Source organism: Salmo salar, chromosome ssa03, assembly GCF_905237065.1.
Source record: "Salmo salar chromosome ssa03, Ssal_v3.1, whole genome shotgun sequence".
NCBI lineage: Eukaryota > Metazoa > Chordata > Actinopteri > Salmoniformes > Salmonidae > Salmo > Salmo salar.
In genome coordinates, this window is record NC_059444.1 from 30,975,761 (window position 1) to 30,996,390 (window position 20,630).

Genomic DNA, 20,630 nt, shown 5'->3' on the forward strand with positions numbered 1-20,630 from the left:
TTCTGCTCTTTTGCACACCAGTATTTCTACTTGCATAACCTCATCTGCACATCTATCACTACAGTGTTAATTGCAAAATTGTAATTACTTCACCACTATGGCCTATCTATTGCCTTACCTCCTTACTTCATTTGCACACACTATATTCAGACTTTTATATTGCGTTTTTGACTGTACATTTCTTCATCCCATGTGTAACTCTGTGTTGTTTTTGTCACACTGCTTTGCTTTATCTTGGCCAGGTTGCAGATGTAAATGAGAACTTGTTCTCAACAGGCCTATCTGGTTAAATAAAGGTGAAATATATATTTAAAAAAAATACTTTGCACATGAACCGCTGCCCACTTTGAGAAAGAAATCATGAAAGTATTTACTTGAAATGCCTGGGTTTGCCAGTGATTGTCCATGAGGTGAGTTAATCGTCTCATGTTGAGATTCAAAGTTCAAACCATTTTAAACGCGCAGCTGCAGCTTCACACTTTTCTGGTCTAACGTGTTAACTTCTTAACCCATCCTTTATACCTTTTGCTCGAAGGGAGCGGTTTCGGCAGGCTGGCACACTCCCTGACCTCACTACCAGAGGTGGGACCAAGTCATTGTTTTACAAGTCTATGACATAGAGGGTAAACAAAAAGTGAGTAAGAGTACCGTCCTTAATTTGCAGAGCGCAGACCTCTCTAGATAAGAAAACACTACATATCCCAGGAAGCATTGGAAAGATCGGGAGCTTTGGCACTGGTGATGGGCATTCCGGCTCCCAAACTGCTCTTTCAAAAAAATATGTTTTGTATTTTTTCAAGTCAAACAGTTTGCGATAGTTCGTCTATGATTGGTGTTAAAGTAATTCTAATAAAATGATTAAATGAAATCATACTCTACCTTAACCACAATGTATTTAAAAATGCATTGGTTTGTTATGAAGAAGAATGCTATAAAACATTTGCATTTAAAGTTTAACTTTTTAATGTATATAAACAAAGTCCATATAAAACTGACCATTCAAAACGAATACAATCTGAACAGCATAATAGAATATTGCACCATATCAAAGAAAAATAAATAACAATTTGCAAAAATGCAACATCCCACAAATTGAAATAAATGTAAAAAAGAAGGATGCTATTAAACATGTGCATTTAAAGTATATATTTTTCAATGTATAGAAACAAAGTGCATATAAATGTAGCAATTAAAAATGAATCCAATCTGAACAACATAATAGAATATTGCACCATATCAAAGAAAAATAAATAGCAATGTGCAAAACTGCAGCATCAGGTTGGGGCGAGGAAAGGGACGGAAGCTATACTGTTACACTGGTGCTTCTGCTCCATCTGATTCCTCTTCTTCCTGTTGCCCTGGTGCCTGAGCCAGCTGACTGCTGGGGCTGTCCCTCCCTGTTGCTGAGATTCTTTGAAGAGCCTCATCAATCGCTCTGGCATCACTGAAGGCTAACTTCTTACACCTGTGGTCAAGTGCAGCGGTTTCTGATTGCATATGATTTATATTCCATTCTGTAGAACTTTCTGTCCATTGATGGACATAGGGTGTCCATCAACTCTGTCACATGTCCTGTGGTTACATTTGCTTCTCTCTGGCGGCTGGCTGTGATTTGCTGCAGACCCTTACACAGGAGTATCATTTTTGAGGCTGTCACGTAGCTGAAAAGAGAGAACAGTAACTTATTAGTTCATGTTTTGTCTACTGATACTACATTCTCATCTACTGCTCATATACATATATAATACTGGATTAAATAATGATGTAGTAATAACTGCTTACGGTACCTCTCTCCACTTATCTCCACAGTGACCTGCTCAAAGGGTTCCAGGACTCTGCACACCTCCTCCACCACCTCCCATTCCTCTTGGGTCAGAGCATCAACAGGTGCATTGACAATGGCCAGGGCAGAGATGATGGCATCCTTTGACTCAAGAAACCACTTCAACATATAAAATGTGGAATTCTACCTTGTAGTGCAGTCTTGTTTAGGCCTCAGCTCAGGCATCCCCATCTGGCGTTGTGTAGACTTTAGTTTTTCAGCACCTACTGTGCTCCTGTGGAAGTATTCCACAGATTCTTTCACTTTGTCCACAGTGGGCTTCATCACCTTCAGAGCATCTCTTACAATCAGGTTGATTGTGTGGGCAAGACATGGATGATGGGTCCATTTTAAAATGTTCATGGCTTTAGTTATGTTAGCTGCATTGTCGCTAACACAACAGACCACTTTTCCATCTACTTGCCATTCTCTGGCCACTATCAACAGTTCCTCTGCCAAGTTCTCTGAGGTGTGTCTGTCCCTGAACTCAAAGCAGTCCAGAAGACAGCTAGACATCAACAAATCTTCAATGAAGTGACATGTAACCAACAGGTAAGAAGTGGTTACCCTTGATGTCCAGCAGTCAGTGGTACGGCAAACTGCAGTAGCTTTTTGGACTCTTTCCCGCACTGAAGCCTGTGTGCTCTCGTACAGTTGTGGAATAAGTGATTTTGAAAGAATTTTCCTGCTTGGAATTGTGTACATTGGAATGAGACTATTGCTATAATTTCTAAAACCTCTGTCCTCCATGATCGAAAATGGCTGGAAATCGGTGGCAATCATTTTAGCCAATGCAATATCAATTTTGGCCTTGTTTTGCTACAGACATAGACTTTGACATAAACTGGTCCATAGAAGACTGCGTAGCTGTGGGTCGCGGAGTAGGCCTACTTGACTGAGTGGATACATCTCCACGTATGGAGGTGTTGGCTCCACCACTATCACTAGCAGGCCCGCTAGATTCTCGAAGCTCCGCTACAGTTAGCTTCACAATTGGGTGCACAGATCACATATGCCGGTGTAGGTTGTGCGTAGAACCAGCTTTATATGAGATTTTGTTTTGGACAATTCTACACTGTGCTCTAACATTGTCTACATTATAAAAATGCATCCAAATGCTACTGTGCTTCCGACTCATTTTCCAGCTGTCGTTTTCACAGCTGTCCTTCCTCTTTCTCCTCAGCTGCTAAGTGTGTGACTGTGAGTGAGTTGGCTCGGCCCTCCCTCATGCATCTTTGGTTCATTGGTTGACACTGCGTGTCTGATTGACAGGAACAACAGGTGAGGCTGTTAGTCTGAGCAGACAGTCAGAACGAATGTGTGTGCGCATGAGCATTTAGGCTTATATTATTTAATTTATTTTTTCGATCTTTGAGTTAGTTAATTCTACTCATTTAAATATTTTGATTATTCATATCTTCATTTTAAAAAGATTCGGCTCTTCTGATATGCGAGCCGGCTCCCAACGTTCACCTACAAGAAACGGCTCTGAGAGCAGACTCGTTCGTGAACGACCCATCACTATTTGGCACCACCACGCTGCTGCGGACTGTGTGAGGTCCTCGCTCGCAATTTGGGGAGATTTTGGGAAAGCGTTTGGAGAACTACACTGCTCAAAAAAATAAAGGGAACACTTAAACAACACAATGTAACTCCAAGTCAATCACACTTCTGTGAAATCAAACTGTCCACTTAGGAAGCAACACTGATTGACAATAAATTTCACATGCTGTTGTGCAAATGGAATAGACAACAGGTGGAAATTATAGGCAATTAGCAAGACACCCCCAATAAAGGAGTGGTTCTGCAGGTGGGGACCACAGACCACTTCTTAGTTCCTATGCTTCCTGGCTGATGTTTTGGTCACTTTTGAATGCTGGCAGTGCTTTCACTCTAGTGGTAGCATGAGACGGAGTCTACAACCCACACAAGTGGCTCAGGTAGTGCAGCTCATCCAGGATGGCATATCAATGCGAGCTGTGGCAAGAAGGTTTGCTGTGTCTGTCAGCGTAGTGTCCAGAGCATGGAGGCTCTACCAGGAGACAGGCCAGTACATCCGGAGACTTGGAGGAGGCCGTAGGAGGTCAACAACCGAGCAGCAGGACCGCTAACTCCGCCTTTGTGCAAGGAGGAGCAGGAGAAGCACTGCCAGAGCCCTGCAAAATGACCTCCAGCATGCCACAAATGTGCATGTGTCTGCTCAAACGGTCAGAAACAGACTCCATGAGGGTGGTATGAGGGCCCGACGTCCACAGGTGGGGGTTGTGCTTACAGCCCAACACCGTGCAGGACGTTTGGCATTTGCCAGAGAACACCAAGATTGGCAAATTCGCCACTGGCACCCTGTGCTCTTCACAGATGAAAGCAGGTTCACACTGAGCACGTGACAGACGTGACAGAGTCTGGAGACGCCGTGGAGAACGTTCTGCTGCCTGCAACATCCTCCAGCATGACCGGTTTGGCGGTGGGTCAGTCATGGTGTGGGGTGGCATTTCTTTGGGGGGCCGCACAGCCCTCCATGCGCTCGCCAGAGGTAGCCTGACTGCCATTAGGTACCGAGATGAGATCGTCGGACCCCTTGTGAGACCATATGCTGGTGCGGTTGGCCCTGGGTTCCTCCTAATGCAAGACAATGCTAGACCTCATGTGGCTGGGGTGTGTCAGCAGTTCCTGCAAGAGGAAGGCATTGATGCTATGGACTAGCCCGCCCGTTCCCCAGACCTGAATCCAATTGAGCACATCTGGGACATCATGTCTCGCTCCATCCACCAATGCCACGTTGCACCACAGACTGTCCAGGAGTTGGCGGATGCTTTAGTCCAGGTCTGGGAGGAGATCCCTCAGGAGACCATCCGCCACCTCATCAGGAGCATGCCCAGGCGTTGTAGGGAGGTCATACAGGCACGTGGAGGCCACACACACTACTGAGCCTCATTTTGACTTGTTTTAAGGACATTACATCAAAGTTGGATCAGCCTGTAGTGTGGTTTTCCACTTTAATTTTGAGTGTGACTCCAAATCCAGACCTCCATGGGTTGATAAATTGGATTTCCATTGATTATTTTTGTGTGATTTTGTTGTCAGCACATTCAACTATGTAAAGAAAAAAGTATTTAATAAGATTATTTCTTTCATTCAGATCTAGGATGTGTTGTTTAAGTGTTCCCTTTATTTTTTTGAGCAGTATACTTCTCGAGACAAGAGTACAGCAATATATTACGTAATTTTCCTTCCATTCGTTGGTTTTACAGATGTCTTTGATTTCAATGGGTAATGGGCTCAATAAGGTATGTTATTTGTTGATATATCGTGCATGTGCATGCGCTCCCAGCAAAGTTTACGCCCGGTCTTCGAGTACGCTAGTTCTGTAGACCGCAGGTTTCAATTAATTATATGATGTCAATCAAGAACGCGTTGTCAACTGTGTTTAATGTGTGAGTTCTATTGCTGCTGTAAAAACATATTACACCTAATGTATTATATTGAATCAGGTACACAATTGCATAATATCATTTCCACTTTATGCCAGAAGATTGTCAGTTTGCTGCTCTATGTACTGTACACTGTACACTTTAATTAATCTAGGTGTCTATCAAAGCAGCTTTCACACACACCCGGTCTGTAGGCGTGGTGCTTTTACATTCCAACTCCTTGGCTACACAGTGGACAAATTCCATCGAAAACAAACCACATGGTTTGGTGATATTACTTGTTCTGGGTGTAATGCATTGCTGTGTGTTATCACATACTGTAGGTTACATGTCATGAATACTTTAGCGATTGACCTTTTCAAATGTTGGCTTGGTACTTGTTGTACACAACAGGTGTCATCAACTCATTTCAATTGGATAACATTTCTGCAGCCCTCATCAGTGTTATTCCAGCTGCGGGATGAGGGATAAAGACTTTTACCACGTACACACACACACACACACACACACACACACACACACACACACACACACACACACACACACACACACACACACACACACACACACACACACACACACACACACACACACAGATCCCCATTAACATTTGTTATTATCACCATTATTTTGTGTGGAGTCAGAGTGACACGTATCAGTTGTCTGAGCTCACTCTCCTCTAGTCTTTGGTGTCAAACTAAATATACCGTCCCTGCACCTCCATGTTGTCTTTCCTTGAGTACACAGTCTATATATTTGAGTTTCGTCTTTCCTGTCAATAATGGTAGAATACGCCAGGGGGCGTGTATTTTGAGTAGTAATATGGTTGCCGTAATTTCCGGAATATGAAGCGCACCTGAATATAAGCCGCACCCACTGAATTAAAAAAATATATATATTTTGAACATAAATAAGCCGCACATGTCTATAAGCCGCAGGTGCCTACCGGTACATTGAAACAAATTAACTTTACACAGGCTTTAACGAAACACGGCTTGTAACAAAAAGAAATAGGCTTTAACGAAACACGGCTTGTAACAAAAGTAAATAGGCTTCAACGAAACACGGCTTGAAACAAAAAATAAAACATTAGCAGTAAGCTTTACCGGTAGTTGTCTTTTTGCACTGAGTCCATTTCTCACGCTGCTGTTTCCAACGTCTTATCATCGATTTTTAAGACCAAGAGCTCGATTTAATCTAAACAGTAAACAAAAAAGTTGTTTGACCTTAACCCGTTCGGCAATTTCATTGGTCTAATAAAAGCTTCATGCCGGCAAAAAACTGAGCACGTCACAGAATGTTTTAAAAAAAAAAAAATGAAAGCGGGAAAAATCCATATATTAGCCGCGTCATTGTTTAAGCCCCGAGGTTCAAAGCCTGGGAAAAAAGTTGCGGCTTATAGTCCGGAATTTACGGTACTTAGCTGAGCTATTTGGGCAATGAATGAAATGCTTGTTGTAATTATGTTAGGTTTATGTACACCAGTAAATTAATGTATACAACTGGTCACACATTAATATTCTATGCTTACCTTCCCATAGGTCCTGCCTGATTTGTACTTGGGAAACTTCAAAGGTATGTGTTTCTTCCCCCACTCTGCTGGTCAAAGGCTTGAACTAAGGATAAGACAAACGAAGACACCCCGCCACTGTTTCCCTTCCAGTACATTTCAGTGGCACATTCATTTTGAGAACATTCTATAAATATTTGTTGATTGTCATTGGGTACTTTTTTCTCACAGATGCGAGGGACAGGGAACAGTTAGCGAGGAACAACATCACACACATCCTCTCCATCCGTGATAGTGCAGCCCCTATCCTGCCGGTAAGAAAACAATTCCCAGGGGACCATTTACTAGAACAAAGCTAAATACCACCTCAGAAATGTTTTACGCATGAGGTTATTATATGAATGTATGTACACATGATGTAATGATACCCGACGCATGCATTTACACACATTCATTAATGCTCATCCCGTATCATGCACACTTAAAATCCAGTTTCAAAATCCAATTTAGATGGATGGTAAACATATAAATCATGTTTATCATCGAAATATGCACACACAGTTTGTTTAAGGAAATAAATTGCACGTATGACAGTCATGGGAAGAGTATGGTGCGTGTTTGCCCCTGGACCTGTCTGTCAGGTAATTCCGGACTGCAGTATGAGAGTATGGCTTACCGTGTAGCATTAGACTATGCCCCATCCCAAACCAACCAGGTTCCCATGACTTCAATAGAAATAATCTGTTGGAGCCTGTATGAGCTCTGTGGGAGACTATAGGCGGGGGATTAGGCGGAGAGGAGTTTCATTTGAGTTTCTGACCCAGTGCTCTGGCTCGAGCTTGTGTGGAACTTGGTGTTCTCGCATTCTACTACTCCCTCTAGCAACTAGCAAGGTCTGTCCCCTTCCACCACTTCCTCACTACAGCTGCAGTCACGCCCTCACAAACCCAGCCTATAGGAAAAGCCCTTGTGTGTAAACTTACATAATGGTTCTTGCTGTTTGCAGAAACACTTGTAAAGACTGAGGATTCAGCATGGATGTAATAGTGTGTAGTGAGTGGTGTTTCCAATGATCCTGTTGGTATACCTTGCCTATTAGATTGTGATTGTGTTAAACCTTTTTAACAGTTGGCTGTTGTCCTACTTTGCCTATTAGATTGTGATTGTGTTAGACCGTTTAACAGTTGGCTGTTGTCCTGCAGGGGATGACCTATCTGTGCATCTCAGCAGTAGACCTGCCCACACAAAACCTGTAAGTACCCCAACACACAGCACCACATAGTACACAAGGCTACCAGGTACAGAACAGAACAGCACAGGACTTAAGCGAGGTAGACCATTCATATCCATTCTATCCATCAGATACACTCTGTGTGGGCGTCTCTAGTTCACGTTCTATTAGTATGAAAATGATGTGCTTCACATTTTCACCATTTAACTGTGAATCAAAGCACTGAATAAATGACTAGATGACAAGGTGATTCAGCTTCTTATTTCTTATTGAGAAATCATGGAGGGATTTTTACACACTAAGATTAAGACACAAATATATGCAGAGATGTACTGAGCACCCATAACAACATATATTATACATACATAGATAGGTGGATAGATAATGCTGAAACACACACGCACACAGGCACAGACACAGACACACGCACACACACACACACACACACATTTACTCTGGTTAAGTGTGTAGAATGCTGGAGGTCTGGTCCTCTGATATGCAGGAAGGAACAGGAAGTCTGTACTGCAGCGTTGCCTCGTCCATCTGCACGGTAACCCCTGTTACCCCCACGCCTCGACGCTCCAGCGCGGTGTGAAACCTGCAGGCGAAATATGAAACTGGCACTGACTAACCAGAGATGGAGACAGACAACACTTTCTCATCCTGGTCTTGTCAGGAGGATAGATGGATGGCCCTAGAGCTTAGTAGAACACACCCATCCTCACCGCTATGGCCCTCTCATCACGCATACCCTTCACCGCTCGCACACCTTTAACCACTCATCACCCCAGTGTTTATGACTAGGGAGGGGGGCCCGTTTTTTGGCGACTTAAGTGTTACTTGTCCTATGTGTTTTCTCTTCCACAACTGATACAATTGTGTTACCATTATGGGAATGGCAACTGGTTTGTAACTTTTTTTACGACCTGCTTATGACCTTACATAACCTGTATTTGTGTCATTCTCAGGAGAATGCACTTTTAAACAGAGCATCACGTTCATTCACGAGTCACGTCTCAAAGGAGAGGGTTGTCTGGTCCACTGGTGAGAAACTTTATAAAATACAAAACAACTTTATTTGTCCAACTGCTACTGTATCTCTGGGTTTAACTGAGTGCTCACAAGTGAACCCATGTGTGACTATGGCTAGCAGAAGACAGAGAGATAACGCAGAATGCTATTCTTGAACTTCCCCAAACAACAATCTTGATTTGAATGTGTTGTGTTTGTTAACCTATCTGAGGTATATCTGGTGAGGTTGAGGGTCTTCTGAGAAATACAGAGGAAGACCTTCCTTGATATTCAATCTCTAATGTTGCCCCCACAGCACACCCTGTTTCTTTGACTTCCAATTCAATGTATTGTCTTTTAATATGACCTTCTGCTGATGTCCTTTATCTCTATCATGGCCATACCCACTCCTATCCATCTCTCCTTAACCGTCCATCCCTCTCTCCATGGAGTCTGGCGGGTGTGTCTCGGAGTGTCACCCTGGTGGTGGCCTACATCATGACGGTGACAGGGCTGGGCTGGCAGGAGGCTTTGGCTGCTGTGAGGGTGGCTCGGCCCTGTGCTGGGCCCAACCTGGGCTTCCAGCGCCAGCTCCAGGAGTTTGAGACCAATCACGCTGACCAGGTCAATACAAAGGGGGATAGAAGAAGGATAGATGGCAAAATGTAATTCTTGGAGGAAAATGGAAGTTCAATAAAAAGTTACTTATCATTAAAAATGAATGTGTTAAAGGTCCAATGCAGCCGTTTTTATCTCAATATCAAATCATTTCCGGGTAACAAGTCATTTCCGGGTAACAGTTAGGTACCTTACTGTGATTGTTTTCAATTAGAATGGTCAAAAAGGAACAAGAAAAGCTTCCCCTGCAATTGTACACATTTTGCTATCACATGGAGTCCAGGTGCCTGTTTGGTAATCTGGCCATGTTTCGAACACTCTTTCTTATTTGTCTATTAACTAATTTACTGCCTGGTGATGTCATCAAAACTCCATCCCACCAAAATAGGCAGAAATTTCAGGCGGTCTTTTCAAACAGCGCTTACACTAAAAGGGCATTATCATCATTTTCACAATTTCACAGTATTATCCCAGCCTCATAACGTGCAATAAAAAACACAGGAACATCCCATTTTTGACTGCACTGGGCCTTTAAGCATTAAAGCTTTCAGAGCGAGGAGTCAGGCTATGCTGTAGTTACTTTAGAAAGAGAATACACCTTCCTCAATAGACAAGAATATTGACATACTGTATTTTGTTGTATGTCTCTGCAGTTCGGGGAGTGGCTTTGGCAATTATACAAAGAGAGGCCCTTCAACGACGAGGATGACATCCGCATCCTGTTGGCCAAGAGTTTCAAACCCAATGGGATGGAGGTGAATGTTGAGCCGTCCACCCCTCCAGGATTGCAGGGTACCTGAGATCCCTTATCCAGGTCTGAAGGCTTGCACTGTGGGATGATACCACTCTGGCCCCTAAAGGGTGGGTGGGGGGGGGGGGTTCTTTCTCTGTCAGTACGCTGTTAGACCAGTCGCTCTGTTGTTGTCCCTCTACTGGAGAAGACTGGGGGAGGATGGGCCGATGGATGCACCATTTAGAGAATGTTTATTGATGTTTCATTATGGCTAAAACCACTGGTTTTATTACCCCTAATGTATGTACAGTATTTAGTTATATATGGCACGCTCAGCATTAATAAAAGGATTAAAGATGAAATTATGACTGAGATGAAATGGTTATTAACAACCGGTAGGTCTGCTATGCTGTCAGATACAGTGTGATGACAGACAGACATGCTCTGCTCTGTTTATATATGTTTCTGGGTCTATTTCCTGTTTGTGTGTTATGCAAAGGAAGCCTTGCATGACAGCAGTAAAACAACCTTTTCAGCACCCTCTGTCAGCATTGGAGGGATACAGAGAGCTGGACATGCGTGACACTGGCTCTGAAAAGTGATGCATTTGAATTTATCTGTTGCCTACCTACCCACGCACCTACCTATAATCTAGCCCTTCTCCAATAGATATAGCATGCAGTCTATGAATTAGACCCAGTTGATATTTAAGTTTATGTGCATTACACAACCACTGGAGGGCAGCAGTATAACCACAGTAAAACAAAATGGTGGCTATATTGTATTTGTGAATGAAATGAAAACACACTAAAATATCCCCTATTTTCATCATTGTAATAGGCTACTGTAATTAACTTGCAGGAGGATTGACTACATTTTAATTGCCATATAACTATATTATGAAAACAACAGCACAAGAACAATTCTATTTTAGGACTTTATAATACAGTATTTAAAGCATAACCATATAATGGTAATGGAATCTATTGACATAATTATGATTTTAGGGAGTTTCTTTTTTGATATTGACACAGGTAATTGTTCCATTCCATGGTGACGTTTGCTTCCTGTGTTTGCCACTCGAGAGGGATTCCCCATCCACCGACTGTAGGTTGTTCTCGATAAGCTTCAGAGAACTGCAGCTCCTCCCAGTCGCGGCACCGACACATCAAGATGTGACTAACTATATGAATAGGGCACCCGATGCTCTCACTTGAGAACAGTGTCAGTGAAATTGATTTCATCACTTGTCAGAGAAGCTCACATGGTTAGAGGTAAGGAGTTTATTCTCACTCACAGTAGGCTATATAGGAAACATAAGAGAGGAGAATGTTCTGAAGTTGATGCAGTGATGTTGATGCACTTAAGACCATTACGTTATTTATTTTATTCATGTGATTATAACACTGTTTTTCTGATTTTACTTATGAGCCTACAAAATATGAATTCCATTGTCTTTGAATTCAAATAACCCAAGACATCCAGAAGGGTTTCATTCTTAAATTAAGGCCTAACTATTTTCTATGTGATTTATTTTTATGCAATTCAAAAGTAAATAATAATAAATGTTTTAGTGCATATTTCATCCAAAAAATATATACTATCAAATAAGTTGTGATATTATAGCTTCATTTCATGAAAGCATGGCATTTTTATAAAAGTATGACTTCCCTGATCACATTAACCTTCATCACTCAGCATCAACTGACATTGTTTTGCATTGCATGATAACGACCTTATTGCAACGCACATTATCTTTATGCCCATCCTTCTATTGCATGTGCTTTTTGACAGAGATGAACTTAGAGGGGGACAGCGGTCTGTCAGTGAGCTGCGGCAACGGGAAACTTAGACAGTGGCTGATCGATCAGATTAACAGCAGTAGCTATGCCGGACTGGTTTGGGAGAATGGCGAGAAAAGCATTTTCAGGATCCCGTGGAAACATGCGGGCAAACAGGACTACAATCGAGACGAGGATGCTGCACTCTTCAAGGTGCGTTTGGACCCACGCAGTCACTTCACCATACTTCTCTACAGTTTTTTTCTTCTACTATTTAGTTACTATATACAACTGGTGAATATTGAATATAGTGTGCAGGTACCCCATAAAGTATTGCTAACTCAATCATATTCAGTCACTCAATTCACTCTCCATACCTAGTCTACTCGGGCAGGTGTAATTTACATTATTTTCTATAGACTACCTGTTGTTTTTTTTGTACATTATAACAAGTGATCATCTTTGTTCAAGGCAATGGATATTTGTTTAAGACAAAGACCAATACATGTTGATTTTGATGCAGGCCTAATAATGCCTTACTTATTGCCAGATACATTTAAATTGAATGCAGAGAGAAAGTGTAAATCAGTCAATTTATTATGCTGTTGATTATTGCAGGCTTGGGCATTGTTCAAAGGGAAACACAGGGAAGGAGTGGACAAACCAGACCCCCCCACATGGAAGACCAGACTGCGATGTGCTCTTAACAAAAGTAATGACTTTGACGAGCTGGTGGAGAGAAGCCAACTTGATATATCAGACCCTTACAAAGTCTACAGAATCATACCGGAGGGAGCTAAGAGAGGCAAGTTTTGTTCATCTAATTGCTGTATTTCCAAAGTCAAGTCCATGTCACGAGTGTAAACTGCTGTCAGAAATGTCTACTGTACCATAATTAAATGATATAGACTACCTGCAGGTGATGTCACAGATTTCATATGTCAAAGGTAATGAAAACACTGGCTAACTCTTAACACACCCGAGTAGACACACATACAGCCAGCAATGTTTCATTTTGCCTCCATCGTCTAATGAGGCAGGAAGCCGAGAGGAAGCCGATGCATCTACCAAAAAGGCCTCTGAGCTTTTTTTAGAGGGCTTCGGTTTACCAGTGCAGAATGCACAACATACACACTTAACCTTGCATAACGAAGGCTGAAGGCTAGACAGAAGACCCCTTTGTCACTCTCATTAAGCAGTCTCAGGAGTGACTCGTAGAGACCAAACCTGCAACATGGGGGTTCAAACTCTTGAATCAAAAGATGTTATCGCAAGCTTGTATAGTTGTTGTATTCAACTATTTGAAAAGGGGCTGAATAGCATGTGAGCTCTGTTGAAAAGGCTCTAATAATGTTGACTATAGTGACATTTTTTATTGAGGATCACACACATTTCTGAGGGACCGCCACATCATTTTGCATTGTGCATTGTAGATTGGAATATAGAGAGTTCTATGTGTGATGTCTAATGTTACATTTCTGTAATGTAGCGATCAAGATGTCAGAGACAACGTTACATATGAGCTCAGAGAGCAACTACCCCATGCACTCTCTGTACCCAACTCTACACAGCCAGGTAACGTCATTCGTTTACCCCTGCAACATGTAGCTTCAAAGGTCTTAAGAGCTTCAAAGTTCTTCACAGCTCTCTCTCTTCCTGCTGTGTGTGGATCAGGAACCCACCACTATCTGACTAACAGCTGTCTCCTCTCCCCCTGGCTTGTCCCAAGGTGTCTGGCGGCTACATAGTTCCCCAGGAGAGGAAGGAGTGGAAGGAGTACAGCCAGACACAAGACCACCAGCAGCAACCTCAGCCTCAGCACCACCAGCCACCCCACGTTGAGCTGCAGTACAGCCAGTGCCACTACCCACCGCCACTCAGCCGACTGTGGCACACCGGGCCACACACAGATAATGGTGAGGCATGGCATAGCATGGCCACGGTCATGGGGTGGGCACTGATTATAGGAAAGAACAGGTAATGGAGAGATAAGATTACACAGTATATTTATTTTTATTGATTTATTTGACCTTCATATAAACGCAACAAGGAAACATTTCAGCGGTTTTACTGAGTTACAGTTCATATAAGTAAATCAGTCAATTGAAATAAATTCATTAAACCCTAATCTATGGATTTCACATGACCGGGAAAGCAGATATGAATCTGTTGGTCACAGATACCTTAAAAAAAAGGTAGGGGTGTGGATCAGAAAACCTGTCAGTATCTGGTGTGACCGCCATTTGCCTCATGCAGCGCGACACATCTCCTTCGTATAGATTTGAGCAGGCTGTTGATTGTGGCCTGTGGAATGTTTTCTCACTCCTTTTCAATGGCGGTGCGAAGTAGCTCTATATTGGCGAGAAGAGAAATACGCTGTCGTACATGTCGATCCAGTCCAGAGCATCCCAAACATCCTCAATGGGTGACATGTCTGGTGTGTATGCAGGCCATGGAAGAACTGGGACATGTTCAGCTTCCAGGTAATGTGATCAGATCCATGCGACTTGGGGCCGTGCGTTATCATGCTGAAACATGAGGTGATGGCGGCAGATGAATGGCACAACAATGGCCTCAAGATCTCGTCACGGTATCTCTGTGCATTAAAATTGCCATCGATAAAATGAAATTGTGTTTGTTGTCCATAGTTTATTCCTGCCCATATCATAACCCCACCGCCACCATAGGGCAGGTGAAGAATCCGGATGTGGAGATCCTGGGCTGGCGTGATTACACAGGGTCTATGGTTGTGAGGCTGGTTGGAAGTACTGCCAAATTCTCTAAAACATTACATTTTCTGGCAAGAGCTCTGGTGGGCATTCCTGCAGTCAGCATGGCAATTGTACACTTCCTCAAAATTTCAAACATCTGTGGCATTATGTTGTGTGACAAAACTACACATATTAGAGTGGCCTTTCATCGTCCCCAGCTCAAGGTTCACCTGTATAATGATCATGCTGTTTAATCAGCTTCTCGATATGCTACACCTGTCAGGTGGATGGATTATCTTGGCAAAGGATAAATAATCACTAACAGTGATGTAAACAAATTTGTGCACAAACTTTGAGAGAAATACATTTTTTGTACATACAGAACATTTCTGGGATCTTTAATTTCAGCACATGAAACATGGGACAAACACTTTAATGCTGCATTTATATATTTTTTTCAGTGTACTGTGTACATATATTTATAAACTGGGTGTTTCAAGCCCTGAATGCTGATTGGCTGACCACGGGCATGACAAAACATTTATTTTTAATGCTCTAATTACTTTGGAAACCAGTTTATAATAGCAATAATGCACCTTGGGGGTCTGTGGGACGTGGCCAATATTCCAAGGCTAAGGGTTGTATCCAGGCGCTCCGCATTGCATTGTGCATAAGAACAGCCCTTAGCCGTGGTATATTGGCCACATACCACACCCCCTCTGGCCTTGCTGGATTGAATCCCCGAGCTGACAAGGTACAAATCTGACATTCTGCCCCTGAGCACTCCTGAGTCCTGAGCACTCTGGAGCAGGTTTTCATCAAGGATCTCTCTGTACTGTGCTCTGTTCATCTTTCCCTCGATCCTGACTAGTCTCCCAGTCCTTGCCTCTGAAAAACATCCCCACAGAATGATGTTGCCACCACCATGCTTCACCGTAGGGATGGTAACAGGTTTCTTCCAGACGTGATGCTTGGCATTCAGGCCAAAGAGTTCAATCTTGGTCTCATCAGACCAGAGAATCTTGTTTCTCATGCATTCCAGGTGCATTCCAGGTGACTGACTACCTCATGAAGCTGGTTGAGAGAATGCCAAGAGTGTGCAAAGCTGTCATCAAGGCACAGGGTGGCTACTTTGAAGAATCTCAAATATAAAATATATTTGAATGTGTATGTGTGTCCAAACTTTTGACTGGTAGAATATATATATATATATATATATATATATATATATATATATATATATATATATATATATAAAACAGTGTACTATTGTATGACAAACACACATGTTGTAAAAAAAGCTTTAGGTTGACAGTGAAGGCTTTGGTGGCTGCCACTTCTACAAAATATTGAGGGCATTATTTGACATGCTCTAGTCAGGTTCCTCCTGAGATAAAATCATGACAAGAAGGTGTAGTGCTTTATCCGCGATTAAATGTACTCTGTAAACACTAATTAATTGGTTAATAACGATACTCCTTTCATCTTTTCCTCCCAGGTTATCAGTTCACTGGCTCCTTCTATTCATACTCCTCCTCAGAGTCCCACCCCACAGCATTTACAATGGACCACAACATGGCCACCCTTTCTGGTAAAGACATATTTATTCTCTTACTACTACATTACTTAGTTACTACTGCTGCTGCTGCTGAAGCTAATGCTACTGCTACACCACCGAACAGGGCAATGACAGCTGGACACAAAGGGCAGGAGTAGTAAGATGTAGTGGAGTGTACTGAATTGTTATCTCTTGTTACCAACCACTAGAAACTAGAAGCTATTTATAGGACAATTACTTCCCTAATCTGGGTTTTAATAAGGTTAGTTGTTTGTTTTCATATTAAGTGTTTTCTATGAGTATATTGTTAATGTTTTAGATGGGTAACTGTAGAGACCACTACAGTTAAAGTAACCTGATTATGAAAGTCGTAAAGTTCAGTAGTTTGCTAACTTCCCTCATTCACTTCCTTTCTATATACACTGTTTATACATTCGTTTTCAGACAGCTGTCCATCTTGTTTTATTTGGAATCACTTGTTTATTCTCTAACAACCTCCCCCCTCTCTCCTCCAGACTTCCGACTGCATGTGTCCCTGTTCTACCGTGAGGCTTTGGTCAAGAAGGTAACCACCTCTGGTCCTGAAGGCTGCCAGATCACCTCTTATTCCTCCTCCTCTTCCTCGTCTTCCTCTCCGTCCTCCACCTGCCCTGAGGACAAGCTGTACAGCGGTGCAGAAGTGGTGCTGTTCCCGTCCCCTTACCCCGAGTCACAGAGGAGGGGGGCGGAGAAGCTACCCAATGTCCTGGAGAGGGGCGTACTCCTGTGGATGGCGTCAGATGGGCTCTATGCCAAGCGGCTTTGCCAGAGCCGAGTGTACTGGGAGGGCCCGCTGGCCCCGTACACGGACAAACCCAACAAACTGGAGAAAGAACAGACCTGCAAGCTGTTTGACACTCAGCAGTTCCTCACTGGTGAGAAACAGTATTTGATTGTGATGCTTATGATGACGCTGATTATGATGATGATAATGGGGGTGAGGATGATGATGAAGATGATCGGAGGAGGCGTACTATAGAATGTAAATTCCCTCTCCATACTGTGGTATCAGTGGGTAAAAGACTTGTCACGTTCTTAGCGGCGGCCTGTCCGTGGAGTCTCTCCATGAAACAGCCAAGGTTTTCAGGTGCACCACTCATTTTTCACTCCAAGGACTTCCTTACAAATGACTGGAAAAAGATTTCACTGACTCCTCTTTCTGATTCTGTGAACCTTATTCTCTCAGCATAGCATGTCCCTTGCAGTGCTACTGTTTCACAATACCCAGCCCACTTCAGCTGAAGGTCCGTCCTTCATGAGCAAAATAGCTGTTTTCAGCTGTTAGAGGGCAAACTGGTGATTTGGGGTGAAATAAAGTGAGAAACTCATTGTACACTCCCTCCCTCCTTCCAGAGCTGCAGGGGTATGCCCAACATGGCCGTCCCATGCCCAGGCATCAGGTGGTGCTGTGTTTTGGCGACGAGTACCCAGATCCCCAACGCCAGACCAAGATGATCACAGCACAGGTACAGTACACCACATACTTTCACTGTTTTAATGCATTACAATAACAGTCCAAAATGAGAAAGGTTTAAACTAAATGATTTCTCTATAGCCTGCTTAGCCTTGTTAGTCATGATGTGAAAGGAAGGACTCTATCAACAGGTTCCAAATCGCTCCCTCCCCCTTGACCCCAACTCATCAATGTTTGTAGATCTGTAGGGCCCGGATTGATATAAACAGTGCAGTGCATATTGCTTACACATTACAGATTTGCAGAAACTAGAGGGGTAGGGAGAGATTTGGTAAATGTAAGCAATCTTTATTCATTGTCATTCATCATTCATAGTGTGACCTCTGTATGTGTTGCAGGTGGAGCCAATGTTTGCCAGGGACCTGTTGTACTTCACCCAGCAGAACAGCAGTCACTACCTTAGGGACTATGAGCTCCAGGGACACACAGAGAGCTCCCCTCCAGCTTCAGGAGACTACCAGAGGACCCTCCAACACATGCAGGAGTAACACATACAAACATGCCTCAGGAGCCATGGACATGCATGTAGATAGACCAATGAGCTTAACTTCACAACTACTGTAATGTATACAGTATACTCAGGTCTTGGACTAAAATGCCTCACTGTGATTTCAACGTAAGACTGGACTGTGCCTCCATCATCAGTGTCAACAGTTTGAGCCAAAGATGATCAAAGATGGAAGTATCTACCCTAGTTTGTACAGCCTTACAATTACGTTTGTAATCATCATTTATTTGTCTTTTTTTAAACAATATGGAAAACTGAATAAGTCTTTTGATTTGTAAATCTTTACATTGCACTTCTGTTGTAGCTGTAGATAATTGAAGTGATTGGATTTAGGCTGACCCTAGCATTGGTTCCCACGTGATCCTTGATACATTATAGCTACAAAGTGTGTGGTGTGTGTAGGCTTATCACAAGAGATAGTGTGTTTTCCGGTGACATCTGTAGGAAACCCACAACACCCCCTGACCTGTGGTAGTGGTATGGGGGCGGAGGTAGCCTGCCCCTGTCTCTCTCTCCCCATCTCTCTCTCTTTCTTTGTCTCCCGCTTCATTTTCTCTCTTGCTAACACTTGTTTTCAACGAGAGAGGGATGCATGTGCTTGTGTATGTTTGTGTGTATGTGTGTGTGTGTGTGTGCGGGCGGGTGTGCATATGTGTGTCTGCATGTGACATTCTGACAGTGTATAGGATGCGGTTTGAGGGGACGAGGACCAATGTGAAGCAGAGGGTGACTGACAGAAGCAGGAAGCACCAGTCACAGGTGCACAGGAAGTGGAGTAGCCCTCAGGAGAAAGGGAGAAGAGGCTTAATGTGACCCATTTCCAGAAGCTAGGCATATGTTGCACGTCACTACTTCACAGGAGAGGCATTTTAAGGAAAAACCTTTTTTTTATATCAAAATCCTTTTTTGGGCAGAAATGCTTTTTGGAGCATGTGAACTTTCATGTGCCTTAATAATAAACTTGTATGCCATCTGTAAATACGAATAAATTGGTTAAATTATGAGCCTAGTTGGTTTAGCCATGAAAAAAAGACAGGAACCTTCCGATAGCCATGATTGGCTGAGATATGCTGAGAGATGAGTTCAGATTGATCTGCCATGTAGCACGCTTCTGTCTATAACATGAGCTGCTCAGTATGTGTTGATAATCCATGCTACGGCGGCTTTTTTGAAAGAGATAACATCAGCCATGGAGAACTGCAAAAGGGTTGCTACTGTTCTCAACAACATTGTTGCCCTGAATTTAGCAGGCACTATAGACAAGATCTGTGGGAAAAAGTTGTGATGGACTACTTTCTGCACACAATCAGTGTGAACCGGAGTGACATGACACAACGGGCCAAATAAGCTGTAGCTAGCTACAAATAAAATGGAAAAGACACAGGACGTCTTAATTAGTTAAAGTGGTTCCAGTCTGCAGTGAAGCGTTCATCCATGTATACGGATAAGTGTCTAGCTACATTTTTCAGGTATTTTACTTTTCAAATTTTGTCAGAAAGTCATTTTCATTGCAAGTTAAAGCTCATTGTTCGCTAGCTAGCAAATGTTAGCTTACTGGCTCGCTACCTGATGTTACGTGTATGATCTGTATAGTAATATTATTTTTGTCTCAGAAATCCATTTGCATTGCTAGTTATAGCCTAATGTTAACTAGTTAGCTTATGTTGAACCTAGTTGGTTAGCTTTAGCTACCTGCAGATTCATACTACAGCCACAGACAGAACAATGAGACAGATATTTCACCGAATGTATAAATGTGAAGCATCTGGTTGGCGTTTCCACTATCTACCAAATATGTGACCCGTTTCAGGAAATAAGGCATATGTCGCAGGTCACTACTTCACACGAGAGCCATTTGAACGTAATATTTGTATATTTTTATCAAAATGCATTTTTTTTGACAGAAATGGCTTCTGGAGCTTGTGAACTTTCATGTGCCTTAATAACAAACTTGTATGCCATCTGTAAATACGAATAAAATTGTTAAATTACAAGCCTAGTTGGTTTAGCCAGAGAAAAGCCAGCAACCTTCCCGCTAGCCATGATTGGCTGAGATAATGAGTGGGCTGGACATGCCGAGAGACGAGTTTGGATTGGTCTGCCGTGTAGAACGCTTCTGTCTATTTGAACTAGTCAGTATGTGTAGGTAATCCTGTCTAAAGCAGCTTTAAAAATATATATAGATATTGTAGTAGAACTGCAT

At 42.7% G+C, this 20,630-nt stretch overlaps 2 protein-coding genes across 4 annotated transcripts; both read left to right on the top strand.

Annotated features, from left to right (window-relative positions):
• Positions 1-6,926: 6,926 nt before the first annotated feature.
• On the top strand, positions 6,927-10,709 carry LOC106599645 (dual specificity protein phosphatase 22-B-like). Of its 3 annotated transcripts, XR_006769102.1 has the most exons (5): positions 6,927-7,077; positions 7,966-8,015; positions 8,963-9,038; positions 9,458-9,629; positions 10,277-10,709. XR_006769102.1 is itself a non-coding variant. In XM_045714720.1 (4 exons), exons 3-4 carry the CDS (start codon positions 9,504-9,506, stop codon positions 10,421-10,423), a joined length of 273 nt encoding a protein of 90 aa, XP_045570676.1. In that variant the 5' UTR covers positions 7,783-8,015; positions 8,963-9,038; positions 9,458-9,503; the 3' UTR covers positions 10,424-10,709. The 3 variants fall into 3 exon arrangements, 2 of the variants coding, with proteins under 2 accessions (XP_045570676.1, XP_045570677.1); XM_045714720.1 differs by lacking the exon at positions 6,927-7,077 and having other exon boundaries at positions 7,783-8,015; XM_045714721.1 differs by lacking the exons at positions 6,927-7,077; positions 7,966-8,015; positions 8,963-9,038 and having other exon boundaries at positions 9,046-9,629.
• A 748-nt stretch (positions 10,710-11,457) lies between these two features.
• LOC106599909 (interferon regulatory factor 4) lies at positions 11,458-20,421 on the top strand. Its single transcript, XM_014191260.2, has 9 exons — positions 11,458-11,630; positions 12,151-12,350; positions 12,756-12,942; positions 13,627-13,712; positions 13,867-14,053; positions 16,347-16,439; positions 16,922-17,320; positions 17,799-17,911; positions 18,258-20,421. Exons 1-9 carry the CDS (start codon positions 11,621-11,623, stop codon positions 18,405-18,407), a joined length of 1,425 nt encoding a protein of 474 aa, XP_014046735.1. The 5' UTR covers positions 11,458-11,620; the 3' UTR covers positions 18,408-20,421.
• The last annotated feature ends 209 nt before the right edge of the window (positions 20,422-20,630 follow it).